Here is a 17,744-nt window from a genome sequence, read left to right on the forward strand (position 1 = left end):
CCCTATGATTCCCTCTTTCGATAGCAAATCACAAGATTAATAATCATCTAATCAATGGCCAGTTAATTAGAAGCATTAAACTCAGAATAAATCAGATAAACAAATAGAGAATAGCATTAAATTAGCATGGACAAACAAGCATAGTTCGGAATTAGGTTACATCGTTTTCCTAGAAAGAAGAAAATTTAGCTCATGCTAGAATTGGAATTCAACATAAACGAATTCACCATAATTGTTCTGAGAAGATGGGAAGAAGAAAATAAACACTGAAAAATCCTCCTTGCAGCCTCAACTGGTCGTCAAAAGCTCAAGGGAACGATTCAACGCCTTTCTCCCGTCCGTGCTCGTGTATGAATCCAACGTACGTGCAATAAATTGGAATTCCGTCTCCAAAACAAATGATTTGAATCCCTCTAACTATGTTTTTCTCTCCCAAAGAGTGTTCTCCAGTCAAAAAACCGCGGCTCTAGAGTGAAGAATGGCCTTTTATATGGTCCCACGGCGGAAAACCTAAAATCTGTCAAAATACGATGTTCGCTCGAGCGGGGTGTCGAGCGCGCGTCGAGCGTTCGACTCTGCCTGATTTCGCTCGAGCGTCCTATCGAGCGCACATCGAGCGTTCGACTCTGCCTGATTTCGCTCGAGCGGCAAATGTCTCCGCTCGAGCGATCTTCGTTTTTCAGCAACCCGCTCGAGCTCCCTGTCGAGCGGCAGTCGAGCATTTGAATCTGCCTGAATTCGCTCGAGCGGCCAAAAGCCTCCGCTCGAGCGAACTTGTAAAATCTGCAATATGAAATTTTGCAAGCCATCATACAACTATATAAGTATATTGTATAGCTATATATTAGTTTTAATTATAGTGATTAGTATAACTATATAATAGTAGACTATTAGTATAACTATATATTAGTATTAGTTATGCTGTTATGGTGATTTAGTATATTATAATTTATATATTATATTTATACTAGAACTCTTATAATATATTAATATATACTAGTACTATATATTATAGTTATATATTAAATAATATAATAATACTTTCATACTAAATATATATAGTTATATTTCTAGTGATTCAGTTATTAACTTATTATGATTAGTATAACTATATAAATTATAATAGTATTATACCATTAATATAGCTATATATTAGTAATATTAGTTACGGTGAATCAGTGCTTTAGTATAACTATATAAGTATTAACTATAATGATTTATATATATTAATTAAATATAAGTATAGTGATAATTAAATTATATTAATTAAAGTGATAAATATACTATATAGCTATACATAGTATTAATTATAGTGATTAGTATAACTATATAAATTATATAATAGTATATTAGTATTAATAGTAGACTATTAGTATAGGTCACTATAGCTATTGTTGAAATATTAGTTATAGTGATTTAGTATAACTATATTAGTATAAGTATAACTATAGTCTATATTAGACTATTAATATTTTTTTATACCATATATAATTATATAATTAATTATATACAACTATTATATAAATAATATATATATTTTTAATTTTCTATTCGGTCCAGTCCGATCTGGGGTGAAAAATCCCCGGACAGGGACCGAACCGAACCTTTTCGGTCCCTTAAAAATTGGACTAGACCGGACTGGTCCCAATTCGGTCTGGTCCGATCAGTTTATCCAGTCCGGACCGTCCGATTCTCAGCCCTACTTGGTATGCTTCTTTGGTAAAAGGACTATCTTTTTCTTCGTCTTGTCCCTCTGTCTCAGGGATAATATCATATATATTTTTTGGAGAAAACTTTGAACCACTGGCTATTAGAAGAATACTTGAGATATTTGGGAAGGTAGAACAAAAATATCATCATCAAACCATTTTTGCAATGTATTAATACTAAAGAAATATTCATCATGGTATACTCTCCTTCAAGGATTGCTTAAATCCTACCAATCACACTTCAATAGATATATCATAAGCTTCCCCAAATATTTCAAGCAAGTTATATCGACAATAACCCCATAGATATCAATGTTTTCTCCGTCATGACTTCCTTCGACCAAAACACTACTATTTTGTATTTTTCTATAACATTCTCAGTCCATTGTCTAATACCTATTTCTTCTAAAAATACATGCAGAATATCGAGCTACGCGCCTTAATTGGCTAGACACCAATGCATATAATTAGTTTGAGATATCGTTTAGATTACTCGCATACATTTATACAACCTACATCTTGAAAAACGCATAAAAATACAACAAATAAACAATCATAATATTAATGTGGTAATTTAAACTCGAATTTATAATTTCATTACCCATTGTTCAAACCATTCCGGGCTTTTATCATTTACTTCTTATTCTTTGAGTACGTTAATATAGAAGATTACCAAATAATTTATAATCTTATATTTTTTTTAAGGAGATTGTAATATTAATTAATAAATAATGACAACTTATTTCAATGAGCTCTCTATTTTAGGGCAATTGTTTAGCACGTACCTCTGAGTTTTCTCAAACTCTCTTCCACACAAATCATAAGCACGCTCTGCACCAAGTGGATGTACGTGTTGGGAAAACGCATAAAACCGATTTGTATGTCATGCTTGGTCAACATCAAAATTTCTTCTTGGCCGATCAAACATCGTGTCAACTCTATGGAAATATTTAGAACATAGTGTATGACACTCATTATCAATATATGCTTTTGCAATTTACCATTTTGGGGGGGCCTTGTTACCCCCTTTACGTTTTAACTTCCTAAGGAGCAGTTAAGTGGGATACATCCATCTATACTATACTGGTCTTGCAAGTTGAGCTTTATGTGGCAAATGAACGGCTAAGTGAACCATGATATCGAAGAACGATGGTGGGTAAATACTCTATAGCTTACACAATATTATAGTAATTTCTTGTTCCATATTTCCAAAGCTTCTACATTCAATTTTCTAGCACATAAATCTTTAAAAATGCACCAAATTCAGTCAAAGCTAAGTGCACATCTCTTATCAAGTACCCACAGATACCAACATGCAAACTATATTGTAAAAATACATGATAATCATGACCTTTTAAAGTAGTAATTTTTCAATCATTTGTTCGCATATACCTTATTAGATTTGAGGCATGCTCATCTGGTAATCTTTATTAGCTACTCACAAAATCTAGCACTTTCATTTATTGACACTATATACAAACCAATTGGCATGTAGACAGACGGACTACTTTGTTGCAAATGCATTTTTGATCTTATTCCCAACCGTTTTAGATGCTTTAATGAGTTTAAGATATCTTTTATTTTTTCTTTAGTTGATATCAAAGTTTCCAATACGGTTGCATATATTTTTCTCAATATGCATAACATCACGACTATGCCATAATTTTGACGTTGACTACTACATGAGTAAAACAAATATGCTATTTTTTTATCCAATTTAACTCATTTGCAGTTCACTTTCTTTTCCATTGTTTTTACCAAATTTATTATTACCGACATCCACAAACAGTGCCATCAAATATTCTAGAGTTTCCATGCCATCTATGGTTGGTCACCAGCTAAAGATCGATGATGTTCTAAGAAGCATAGTTTTCTCCCATACGTAAACCAATCAGATTGAGTGTATTTGTTACAAGTCAAACATGCCATTTTCCCCTTAGTATTCCAACTTGACAAGTTTCTATATCTGGAAAAATAATATATTGTCCATAACAAGACAACATGCATCTTGAACGACTTGCATATTGATGCATCTAATGTGTGGGCCCCATTCTCCTATAAATTTTTCAACTCCATAATCAAGGGTTATAAATGTATGTCTATATCATTACCCAGTGATAGAGGTGGTAATATGTGACACGACCCGTTAATCCAATATGAACATGGCACGTTAAAAGCGGGCTTAGATCTTAATGGGTTCGGAACAAAATGGTTTGACCCGTTAAGACACGATTACTTAAAGGGTCACTAACGGGTCACCCGTTATGACCTGTTAGGAAATTTAAAATTACATTTCTACCCTTGACCTAAAACTAAAAAACCCTAAGACTCTAAGTGACTGACCACGCCGCCCCACTTTTCTCACAGTCTTTGTTCTTTTTTATCTATTTATGGTCTTCCATCTTCGTGAATCATCTCTCACATTCGCTTAGCCTTCTCTGCTTCTTAGTTCTCATGGCGTCGCACTCCCAAGTCCCAGGCCATCTTTAAGTCTTCTCCTCGCTGCTCAACCGTCTTGGTGTCATTGTAGATCTCCTCAACCTATCGTTGCCCAGCCATCTCAATCTCACTGCAGATCTCCTCAACCTATCACCGCTCAGTTGTCGGTCTCACTATAGATTGATAAATGGATACCAGCACTTAAGAAGAATGTAAACTTCATGCATTTAGCCTTCTTTACAAATAGAAATGAAAATATTTTGTTTTCTTGTTAGTTTTCGGTCCTGTTATTCTTGATGAACCTATATGAATGTATAGGTCATAGCCAGCCTCCTTCTCGTTTCTCCTCTTGACCACTGCTTATCTCCTCTGTAACAGGTCACGGCATCTTGATCTCTCATAGAACACAACGAGCCTTCTTCTCATGTCTTCTCAGCCACTCAACGCCTTAGCCTTCCCACGGTAACACGATATCTCCAGATCTACCATATTTTTGTGTTTGAACTTTTCTTTTATTTAAGCTCAGGACGTTTATGGCGTTTACTTTTGTGCGGCAGCCTTCTATTTGATCTGAGTTATGGGCGAATTTCATATATCCTTGTTCTGTTCCACTACATTCTTGTAGAATTATTTCTAATTTCATTTGAGATTGCATGTTTGTCTATAATTATTTTATGACACGACATATTTTTATTATGCTCATTGCTCCGATCTGATAAGCATTGGTAGAATTATTTTTGATTTCGTGTTTGAATTTTTTAAAATGTCAGATGAGTGAGGCCGTTAGTGAAAATGACGAGCATCAGAAGTTTATTGAAGGAGCACCTTGAAGAATTTGGTCATGGGTATGTACCTATTTTCCTTTTTATTTTTTTCCAAAATATTCTCCAAGTTAATTTAGTTTGTAATTAGGGTATATTATTATGTTAAATGCCTCTTGTATGGATTGGTTGTAACGATGGAGTGTAGTATATTGTAATGAATTTTGTATGTAGGAATGAATGAGTATGCACGAAAAGTGTTTGATAAAAAGCTCAGAAGGGCAATTGATTGTATTTTCTTTCTGGGGTTTGAAGAATCAAGTACAAAATCCAACTTAATAATGTTCATCATTAAGTATGTCTCTTTGTATAATGACCTGTCATTGTTATTACCAAATATATATTTTTGAAATAATTCATTTACTGATTTTATTTTTTTAATAGGAACACAATAAATGATATTGAAGGAGTTAATTGAAGATGTAATGAAGTTGGAAAACGACTAGTGCAAAGGGCGACACTTCATTCTTCGAGTTCTAAATTTGTTTAGATTTGTGTGTATCATCATATTTGGGATTGTAACATTAATATTATTACAATGTGTTTATCATATTTAATGCTGTTGGGATTGTAATTTTAAACTTGTAGTTAGTTTTATATTTTTTATAAAAATTTTGATTTTAATATTTATAAAATTAATTAGGTCAAACGGGTTAATGCATCGTGTTCGTGTCCAAACAGATCATGTTGTGTCGTGTTAACATAAACGGGTTAAAACAAGTCGTGTTAATCTATTTTGTAGGATTCACTAATGGGTCTTAATGGGTTTTGTCGTGTCAACCCGCTATCTTAATGGGTCATGTTAGGGTTTAGGATTTTGACACAGAATCCTTAACGGGTCCTGTTCGTGTTGACCCATTAAGTATAATGTACATGACTTGATATGACACAGACACGACTCGTTGACATGATTTGTCACCCCTACTCGATGATCTTAGACCAAGAATGGGCGAACTCATCATGAAATATGGATCATTCATACACTTCTATAGTGGTAGATTATATGGCATAAGTATAATTGGCTAAATACTGTGACTAGTACTCATGTTCCCAAATAAATTAAATCCATCTGTTGTCAACCTCAGTCGCACATAATGAGGTTCTTCAGCAAACCATGGGTGTTCCAAATCAAACTCCTTCCAAATTTGAGAATTCTCAGGATGCGACAAGGCACCATCATTCCTTACTCGGATGATAAATGTTCATAAATAATTGTTATAATCTTGGTATAAATGAGAAGTGACGTACCACTTTTTGAGGCACACTTTGCTTCTCAAATGTCTATTTTGATTCATGGCACATGGGACAATCATTCATATGCTCATTATCTCGCTAAAATAGGACACAATCATTCTTGCATGCATGTATTATGTTGTAGTCAAACTTGAGTTCTTCCTTCAATTGTTTTGCTTTATAGAAGTTGCGAGGCAAAATGTAGTCTAATGGAAGTGCTTTTTTAAATAGTTCGAGTAACATATTTATAGTCTTTTTTTGTTATTATTTTTTTTATTTTTTTTTATCAAAGAGGATGGTATCCCAAGTTTACTGATTGCCCTCATTTATGGTGTTGGAAAACCGTAATTACAAATAGGACTCCCATAATATGCAATAAAACCCAAACCCATAAGTCAAAAAACTAAAAACAAAAATTGAATTCAATCTAAAACTAGAATTAAAAAAAAAAAAAAAGAAGAAGAAAAAAAATACAAGAAAACTTGCAAAACACGGGGTACCTGCAAAATAGAGTTAGTGCACACAATAATAAAGCAAACCAACATAAAACATAGTAGGAAACAATGACCCAACAAGAGACCAAAACAAGAAACCAAGATAATTAATAAAAAACAATAGCAAAACAGAGCACTACACTTGACCCTTGCACCAAATTGCTAGAAGACCCCACTTGTCCAGATGAAGTAGACCACGCGGCATAGGAGGCAAATCCCGCATGTGAAGCCATTCAGCATCACCATCCTGAGTTCCATCTGCAAAAGAATTACCTTCCCTGTAAACATGAGTTGTAGAGCAATTTATATTTGATAGAAGTGCTTGATGCTCCTTCCAGTAGGCTTCTAAATACCACACTTCGCATCGATCACATTGTAACCAGGATAAAACCACCTTAGAATCCATTTCGATATCCACTAAAAGAAAGTGTCGCTGCTTGCAGTGCTTGATCCCCTCTAACAAAGCAAGCATTTTCGCACGAGTACTGGATCGAAAGTCGAGCTTAACTGAGAATGCGAGCAGTAGGGAGCCATGCATATCTAGAATAACCCCTCTTGTCCCTAAAGGTCCTGGGTTTCCAAGGCTGCTACTGTGTATGTTGAGCTTTACTCTGCCCGGTGGAGGCTTGGTCCACGAAATAAATTGGACATGATGATGTTGAATTTTAATCACTGGAATGTTTGAACTATGAAGAATGTGCTGGTCAGCTTGCGTAAGCTTTTGAACCTTTGAGATGCCAAGAGAAGTCACACCTATCCAGTGTTTGATCAAAAGGTACACAGCCTGAACCGATTCGAATTTACCTTCCATATGCATTGAACACCTTCTACCCCATAGTTTCCAAGAAATAATGATAGGCAAAATACCCAAAATGACTCCTATTTGAGATAAGTTTAAGGCTCTCTCAAACCAAGTTAAAATAGTTTCAAGCCAGGTTCTACTGGTCGGCAAACCCAAAAGAGAGCTACATTTCTTCCAAACCTCAACTGCAATCCTCCCTACCAAAGAGGACGTAATTCTGATATTCATACTTACCTTGCTAGCAATAGTCACATTTCAAAGCAAAAGGGATCCCAATTCTTTTGTTTCTATCATCCATAGCCAGAGCACCATGCCAAGCCTTCCACATAAGGACGAAAAAGTTTTCAAGAAGCAAGTACTTCAAAATCCACTTATGCCCCTCCAAAGTAGAACCTCTAACCGGAATACATTCCTAAGCTGATTTGGTAGTAAAACAATCACTTTTAGTTTGAGTCCAAATTAAAACATCGGCTCCCTCTTTACATTTTGCAAGCTCATTAAGGGCAATATCAGATATCTCTATGCCCAACATCCTCTCTAATAAAGCCACATTCCAGCCATTTTCTAGCTGACAATCTTTAACTTTTAAGAGAGGTTGCTTAACCACTGGTAAATTATCAACAAGAGTCCCCTGTTCCAGCCACTTGTTATACCAAACGAAAGCATTACCATCCTTGATTTCCATTTGGAATTATTCAAAACGAGGGGAATGCATTTAGGAATCATACGCCAAAAATGTGTACCCTTTTGAGGACCTAACAACAACAAAGGCCTAATCCCAACATATTTAGAACGGAAAAAATTAGCCCAAAGAGAATCCTCCTGCATCAATTTCCATGCAGACTTGAAATGGAGGGCTCAGTGCATATCATCAAGGTTTCTAATTCCCAAACCACCTTCTTTAGTTGGACGACATATTTAGTTCCAAGCAACCCATTTTTTCTTTCCTTTTCCTTCACTTTCACCCGAAAAAAAAAGAGCTCAGCAAGCAATTTAAAGAAACGATGGTGCTTTGGGAACTTGTAATACTGCAAAAGAGTGCAAAGCCATACTAGTAAGGACACGTCTCAATAAAATCACTCTCCCATCCACAGATAACAATCTCATTTTCCAACTGCTAATTTTCTTGCTTACTTTATTCACAAGCTCCTCCAAATCTGCAATTTTAAGTCTCCCTGAAACTATAGGGACCCCAAATATTTAAAAGGGAAATTACCTTAAGAGAAACTAGTAATTCTGTTAATGTTGTGTTTTCGAGCAGTGGAAAGTTTATTCGAGAAGAACATGGTTGTTTTTTCTTTACTAATTAATTGACCAGATCACTCTTCATAGGTTGACAATATTTTCAAAGGACAATGAATCGAGTTTCACCTGTCATTAATGAAAATAACCACATCATCTGCATACGTTAGATGGGAGACCAAATAGGTACCTCAAGGGTGCGTAACTAATCCAAAGCACTTTTCATCCACACTTTTCTTTATAAGTCTTGATAAGATTTCCTGAAAAATAATGAACAAATAAGTGGACAAAAGATCCCCTTGTCTCAACCCCCAGCCACCTTTAAAAAAGCCTTTGGTAGTACCATTCATCATGATAGAGGTGTAGAAATGCATTATCTAATCATAGTACAAACTTGGTTAGAAAAACTAAAAGAGCACATAACCTCAAGGAGGAAAGCACAATTAACTCGATCATAAGCTTTCTTCATATCTAATTTTAATACCACATTCCCCTCATGAGCGTTCTTATGAATTGAGTGAACCATTTCATGAATAAGACTAATGTTCTCAAATATACTTTTTCTTTTCACAGTGGTTGGTAGTGATGTAAAAAAAAGGAAAAACTGGTTGAACTGGACCGATTTCAATTTTTAAGTGGTCCGGTACGTTACCAGTTTTCATATTTTGAGAACTAGTTTAAACCAAATCGGACCGGTATATATATTTATAATTTTTTATATTATATTAGATATATTATATGCTAAATTTTTAATTATTATAACATAAAATTATAATTTTATTATTCAAGTCTATTAATCTTATAACATAAGATTAATATAACATGTGATATTACATAAAATTAATCTTATTCTTTTTAATATAGCATATAAATTTTAATCTTATAATATTAAATTAATATAAAATAAAATTTTAATCTTAAACATAAATATTAATATTAAGTTATTAATATAAACTTACTTTTGACATATATATATATATATATCAATGATAAATACATTTTTGGCATAATAAATTATAATATATATTCTTTTTATAAATATATTTTTACACATTTGATCATATATACTCAAACAAAGAGTCTAGAACTTATAGAGACTATAGTTAAATTTAATACTATATGAATATGTATTAATTATTATAAAACAATGTACTTATGCTATAATATAAATAGACTCCTAGTTTAGAATATTTAAATATTATATTATTACTAACATAAATAATCCGTAAAATCGAAAAATCGGAATTGAAATCGGGAAAATTGGAAGTTCCAATTTCGATAGTAAATCAATCCGGTATCGATTCTTAAAATTTCAAAACCGGCGTATATTGGTTTGGTTTGGTTCTAAAAAAGTACAAAATTGGATCGAATCAGATCGGTTGCACCTTAATAGTTGGTCTTACCTCATTTGGGATTGTAAGATCATTGTCATTAACTTACGAACTATTATCTGTCACATCTTGAAATTTTGAAAGCATCTACCCATAGTTCTCAATATATGCTCGTTTGGTCGAATGCAACAATGAGTAACACATCGATGCACCCCCACCTCAACTGCATATTTGAAGAATAACACGGGATTATCCTACATAAATCACAATGTCAAACTAGAACAAGCATAGTTGGTAAGTTTGCGATAACGATCTTACAATCCCAAATTGTCCACTTTGGACACTTCAAGAGTTATCAATCAACGTGGAGTAATAAGCTCTTGAACGGGTCTAAGATTGTTTTCGATGCAACATACGAGATACAAGAATAATACACAACAACATATTTTTTGGAGAATACAAACATAATAAAAAGAACACATATGTGTGATAATATATTATATTTTTGGGTGCTTCTAAGTATTAAATTTCTTTTCCTTCTATTTTATATAAAGGACTCCAATTTTTAAATTTTGCATCGATTAATTATGTTGTTAATTGTGTTATATGATACTTATAATCTAATTAGGTGATTCTAAATTTTAAATTTCTGATTTTTTTCGAAATAATATAAAAGTGCATCATTTGTTTATTGTATATTTATTTAGTAATTAATTACGGCGTTAATTATTGTACATGTGTTTTTAATTTAATTGGTTGTTTCTAAGTATTCAATTTCATTTACTTCCATTTTATGTAAATGATCCCATTTTTAAATTATACATTCTTACTAATTAATTATGTTGTTAATTGTGTTATATGATTGAATTAAATCTAATTGGGTGTTTCTAAGTTTTAAATTAAATATTTTTTTAATATAATATAAAAGTGCATCATTTTTTTAAAGCATTTATTTAGTAATTAAATATGGTGTTAATTATTGTACATATTTTTTTAATTTATTTGGGTACTTCTAAGTATTAAATTTCTTTTTCCTAAATTTTATATAAATGACCCAATCTTTTAAATTATTCTTACTAATTAATTATGTTGTTAATTGTGTTATATGATTGTATTAAATCTTATTGGGTGTTTATAAGTTTTAAATTAAAGATTATTTTACATAATATAAAAGTGCATCATTTTTTAAAATATATGTATTTAGTAATCAAATACGGTGTTAATTATTTTACATATAGTTTTAATTTAATTGGGTGATTCTAAGTATTAAATTTCGAGTTGTTTGGGTTGATTATTTGTAGAAAATAGGAATTGTTTTTGGATTGATATTTCTCTCCAATGGACACCATATGTGGTCATAAAACACAAGGCCAAGACGCCTCTATGGTCATCTCGATCTTCTATGGCCATTGATTCCTTTCATTTTAATGGCGATTGAGTTGACTCTGTGATTGCTGAGTTCGATCCATAAACCATTCGAATGATGTTTAATGTGTTCGAATAGAAGAAAGTCATGCCTCAAACGGTTATGTAATTGTTTGAACAGTGTTCAAACAATGCGTTCGACTGCCTATGTTGGACGCTTGAATGTTAATTGAATACAATTGTCATGCCTGAACGGTTATATAATCGTTCATACATTTGTTCAAATAGTGTGTTCGATCACATATGTGTTATGTTAGAATGCTAATTTTGAGTTCCTCTAACTGACATAAAATGGCCTCATCCTGAGATTTCCGTAGGTCGGATTCTGAATGGCATAGTCACTCACGTAGGTCGATAAGAGAATCTTCTAACTCCTCTTGAAGCTCCACCGCCTTTGCGGCCTCACCTGAGGTCGTGTATACTGTGAAGCGGGGCTCTTTGTCCCTAGAGCCCAAACCAGGTTGACCACCCGCCATCGAGATAGGCAACGTGCCATGAAAACACTCGTTGAAAACTGTAAGGAAAATGTCATGGAGTGAAAGGAGGAAAGGGCCCATACCCAAAAACGAACTTGAATGGGAATGCTCGAGGAACTAACTGTTTAAGGTGCGGGTGCTTGGCAACCAGCGACAACTGCTCTGGGCTCTTGGCCTTGCTACCCTCGAGAAGAATAAACCCAGGAAACCTGGGAAAATAGGGTCGCTAAGCATCTTCCCTCGAGCGAAAGTGCAGGAAAATCCCCAACGATTGAGGGGACTATATGAGGAACGCATGGTGCAACACGTGAAGATCATGCACCCGTTGAGGGGAAGACCCCTCATAATTGGGAGGAGGAAATTGCTCCCTTGAGCACACGCAAAGAATGAAACAATGGCTTTGGACTTAGGGGAGTGAGAACCCCCTTTCCCTTGACCGAGAAGACTGCTAGAAAAAAATCCCCCCCGAAGACTGAGCAAAGGGAGAAGGTACATAATCATCTTCGGAATCCAACGGGGCTAGCAAAAGTTGCCATAGCCTTTTTCCTTTTCCCTCCACCGATGGGCTGGTGGACGGTCTGCATGTTGGATGATCAGTGGGCTCAATGGAATAGAGGATGTCGCTTAGTGCAATGCCGCATGGGTAGGAAGATGCCACAACAAACTATAGACGCTCAACAGTGTGTTCGACCAAGCTTCCTCTGGATGAGCAGCAACCCAGTTTCGCACGATCTCAATACAGCGAACCTCATCCTATGTCACCGATGACTTCACTAGCTCCGCTTCGAGCACGACCCCTAGTTCGCAAAAATAGGGAAGTTTTGCCCCGAAGACTGCACCGAGGGATACTCCCACCCTTCTCTAGAGATGAAGAAAAAGTGCTTGAATCACGAAATACTCTTATCATATTGTGACTCCAGGCAGACGAGTGGATGAACAGGGGTAAAACTGCAAGTGTTACCCCTCATTTTCAAAACTCGGTGGGTTGAAAGAACTCCAAGCCAGTCAGATCAGGCCAAGCCTCTCGAGCTTCCTCCAAGGCTCGTCGCTAGAACACGGTACACCTTACTAGGATTCTCCATGCTTTAGGAACAAGTTGGGCAGGTGCCACACCAACCACGTCTAGCACATCGCGAACTAGGTGACAGGATGGCAGCTGAAGACTGTTAAAGATCATGGAGGGAAACAACATGACCTTGTAGGCGAATCCCTCAGGGTCTACAACCCCTCGTCCTGTTGTGGGATCTCAAACAATATGCGTGTCGTTATGTTGTACGCCTGCCTCAAAGTGTCTAGGTCTGAGGGAGTCACCAACGAGCACCATGAGGACCCTACATACCCCAAACCCTCAATAGGGAATTCGGGAAGCCTTGTCCCCATGGGAAAATGGGAGGGACTAGGGGATCCCATGGTCCTAGGGCCCTCCGAGACTTTCCGATTGGATCGTTAAGTAGCCATTGAAGAAAGAAGAAGATAGAGGAAAATACCTAGAACAAGAATAGCTCAGGCAAACTATGGAGTTACTAAGTGATAAACATCCCATCCATCTTTTTGAGTCTATATATAGGTCCCTAAGGGACGGTTTGCATTCAGGTATTACAATGCGCACTCACAGCACTAACCCCGCGAACTCGAAGCGGCAAGAGAGTACATGGTCTAGACCACCAGAAAACTGACCGTGCGCTCTGGATAGAGGGGACATCATTGGGCTCAGGGAAAAACCAAGTGAACGTGCCATTACTAAGAGAAGAGGAACCGTCAAGCCACACTCACGAGGACCAATCACGACAAGGCATTCGAAATAACTGCCTTCAGGCATGATAACGGTATGGGGGCGGAAACAACTCCTTCTAGTTTATATCAAGAGGGGGAAAACGAGGGTTTGTAGAAATTTCCATCGTACCCTTTCAGTAGGAATTGGCGGGGTAACTATTGGAGGAATTCTTCCCAAAAGTACGAGCCTAGATCAATGAATGGTGAGACAATGTCCATAACTAGGCCGAAGCCCACTGGACCTCCTGATGGCCCTCCCGTAAGACTCTTGGTCTTGCCAAGCATGGACCGAGGTGTCAAGTGAAGCTAGATAAAACGCATAGAACCTTCTTCCCTTTTCTTTTTAGACAGGGAAAGGAGAACACGTTATCCTGATGCGATTCTACACTCTGGCTTCATTCAACCATGCCACATTAATTGCCCAAGCTAGAAAGCCATGCCACATTAAATAAGTCCTGCTAAGGAGTGTCCCTAGGCTCTGTCACAGGGCATGGATCGCTGATCCCGAACACATGTATAAGGGTCCCCTTCCAGACACTAGAACAGAGGTGAGTGATCTAGATTTCGGAAATTTATTCAAATCCTCTTGAACTCAAGGCTAACTTAAGTGTATGAGGCTTCGTCCGGCCACACCCCACGATTGCAAGATATTGGAGTTGTCTACATGTGCAGGAACGAATCGAAGGCCCGAGCCACCAGAGACCGAGTCCAAACGTGTACAAAATACGACGTTAACACCAACTATTTAGAGCTTTACTAGGGTTGAAACCCTATTTAGTTTAGCACAAAATGAATGATTGGATGGAATAAGGTTTTGCTTAAGTGTCATGATCTTACACCTTGATTTCCTTCACATTTCTATCTCTTGGTTAGTCTTGGTGTCAATTGTCCAATACTATCACTAAGTGTGGTTAAAATCTTACCAAGTGTTCAACTCTAATCTAATTTAGACATTCTAAACTGTGATTTTCAAAACATTACACTTAGTGCTACTATCGAAGTTACTATTCACTTCGAAAAAAATAAAAATAAATTTTGTACTGTAAAATCCTAAATATGCACACTAACCTAATTGTGCAATTCATTTATTGAAATTCAACTCTGAAGTATCTTAAAATAAATAGAACACATTTTCAAACAAGTGTTTTGTCCCAAAACAAAAAATGGATTTATTGCGCCATAAAATCTTAAATAATCAACTGAGTCTAATGGTGCAGACCATATCAACCGACACTTATAATTATCTCAAATTAATAAAATGGCACTTCTAATACCATCATGAGTGGTAACACTGACAAACTAAAATGTATAGAATTGGTCGATTCGTGAATGGAGTTTTCATGAAATTCTTAAAGTTTATAGAAATTCCACCATTGAATTTATTGCGGGCTGTTACATATATTTATAATTTTTTATATTATGTTATATTTATTGTATACTGAATTACTAATTAATATAATATAAAATTCTAATCTTATTATTCAATTATATTAATTTTATAATATAAAATTAACATAACATATGATATAACATAAAAATAATCTTATAATTTTTAATATATTATTTGATATAACATATCAATTTCAAGATATGCCTACCCAGGATTAAAAAGATTTTTTTTCTTTCCTTATGTGCTTTGCTAGGGCTTCCTCGGTTTGCAGGGGATTCTTCGCTTCACCGTTTTCACGCTGGTGAGGCTGCACGGTAGATGCTGACAGCCACGATGCTGGCCACCAGTCCTATGCCGATTTGGTTGCTACAGTTCCTCAACCCATACTTGATATGACAGTCGCCCTTTGTGCGCATAAGGTCATGGATGGAGAACTCTTCTTCTAGTTTTTGAAAGAAGAAACCAATAGATCGACAGAACCCTTTTGCTTCTCCATTGTGCTCAAATTCCTTCGAAAGAGACCCTCTTTGGATGCAATCTGTGCCTTTATTCACAATCATTGGGCCTGTCCTCTACCCCGGTTGTTTCTTCCATGAAACTTCCTTGCAACGTATTCTTCCATAGTGAGATAACATTAAATCTTATTGCGGTTAGCTCTGAGAAGGAAACTTTTGAAACGGATGGTGCACCTTATGATAATCCCATTATATATTCACCATCGTCCACATCCAAGGGGATTAATATTTCGGATGCTGTTGTGATCGCTGCTGAAGGAGAGAATGCGCCTAGGGAGGATGCAGGTAATCCTTTGACTCAGACTCAATGTGACATTGTTAGATTTGCAGAGCCCCCTCCTCTGTTATTGGAGGACCCATTTAATATTGATTTGGAGTTTGAACCTCGTTTGGATGATGTGCCTATGAATGAGAATACAGTTTCCCTGCTTGATGACGTTGTTTGGGAGCCTGACCTTGATTTCTCCATGAAATTCTACCGTAGGATAAAGAATATCATTTGGAAGCTGAAGGAAAAACAACTAAGAAAAAATATCAGAAGAAATAGTTTGTGAAAGTGAGGAGTTCCATTCGGGTCCTTGCCCATTCTTCTACCTTGTCTCTATGATTGAATCTCTTTGTTTGGAATGTTCAAGGCATTGGTACGTCTAGGCGTCGCTTAAAGACTTTAGTTCGCAAGTTCGAACCCAAGATCGTGACAATTCTGAAACCTTTCCAAAACACTGACAAAGCTCTTCGGTTGATGCATTCTTTACATTTGGATTCGTTTGTTTCTAATGAAGCTGTTGGTGGGAAAATATGGATTTTTTGGGACAATGCTATTTCTATTCAAGTGGTGCAGATTAGCTTGTAGTTTATTTCCCTTTGGGTGAATATAGGGTTTTATCAGTTTTTATGTAATATTATCTATGCTAAGTGTAATATGCATGAGTGGAAACAATTGTGGGAGGATCTTAGTCATCAGTTCATGGGTTCTAAGCCTTGCTTGTTTGCTGGTGATTTTAATATCATTCGAAATAATTCGGAGAGAAGGGGTGGATGTTCGCAACCCATTTATGCGATGGAAGATTTCAATGAATGGGTACACCAATGTGGTTTAGTTGAAATGAAATCGAAGGGTTGTAACTTCTCCTGGTGCAATGGTCAGCTGGGTCTCGCTCGGTCTTGGGCTAAGTTAGATTGGATCTTCATGGATTTTTCTTTGTTTTCTTCATTTCTGCAAGTCGTCTGTTCCTATCTTCAACGCACTACGTCTGATCACTCTCCTATGGTTAGTGAATTCAAGATGGATCCTTTCTCTTATGGTCCCTCGCCTTTTGGTTTTCAACAAATGTGGATGAACCATCCACAATTTTTAGAGTGTTTTCGACAGGCTTGGTCTAGGTCAGTTGTTGGCCAGGGACTTAATAAGTTGGCTGCAAAGTGGACGGAAAGGGATCTTCTTTTCTTGTCTGCGGAATTGGATATTTGGATCCATCTTAAAGATACCATATTGGCCGAACTATCTAAATTAAAATGTCATATGGAAGGTGATCGTAACACAAAAATTTTCCATGTATGCCTGGCCAATAAACGGCATAAACGAGTGGTGGAAATGATGTCTTCACTGAAGAGTATTCACCAGGGGGTTGTGGACTTTTTTTCTAACTTTCTACTAGGGCTACCAACTAGAACACCTCCTGATTTGTCGACTCTTATTTCTCCAATTATTTTGGATACTGATCATTCAGGATTGTGCACCGTTCCTTCTATGACGGAAGTTTTCTCGGCTCTTTCCTCTAGACCGCCTAATAGTACTCCGGGTCTTGATGGGTTTGGTTTGGGTTTCTTCAAAAGTTGTTGGAAGGTGGTGAAACATCGAAAATTGAAGAGAATGCCTATAGTGTAGTAGAATACCTAAATCACAAAATTGAATACCAAGTTTCACAAAATAGAACAACATGCATGTAGATATCTCATAGCCAAGTTTTCACAAAATTGAACATGTATAGTTTTGTGATTTAGGTAAGCATGTCTATAGATATCTCACATCCATCTTTTTTGAACAACAACTCTAAATTGTTAAGCAAGATTCAAGATCACAGCGTGGATATA

At 36.1% G+C, this 17,744-nt stretch overlaps 1 protein-coding gene across 1 annotated transcript; it reads left to right on the forward strand.

Annotated features, from left to right (window-relative positions):
* Positions 1–16,572: 16,572 nt before the first annotated feature.
* Positions 16,573–17,538, forward strand: LOC122282220. The gene has a single exon (XM_043094172.1). It carries the CDS (start codon positions 16,573–16,575, stop codon positions 17,536–17,538), a length of 966 nt encoding a protein of 321 aa, XP_042950106.1.
* Positions 17,539–17,744: the final 206 nt, after the last annotated feature.

This window comes from Carya illinoinensis, chromosome 11 (assembly GCF_018687715.1).
Source record: "Carya illinoinensis cultivar Pawnee chromosome 11, C.illinoinensisPawnee_v1, whole genome shotgun sequence".
Taxonomy (NCBI): Eukaryota; Viridiplantae; Streptophyta; class Magnoliopsida; order Fagales; family Juglandaceae; genus Carya; species Carya illinoinensis.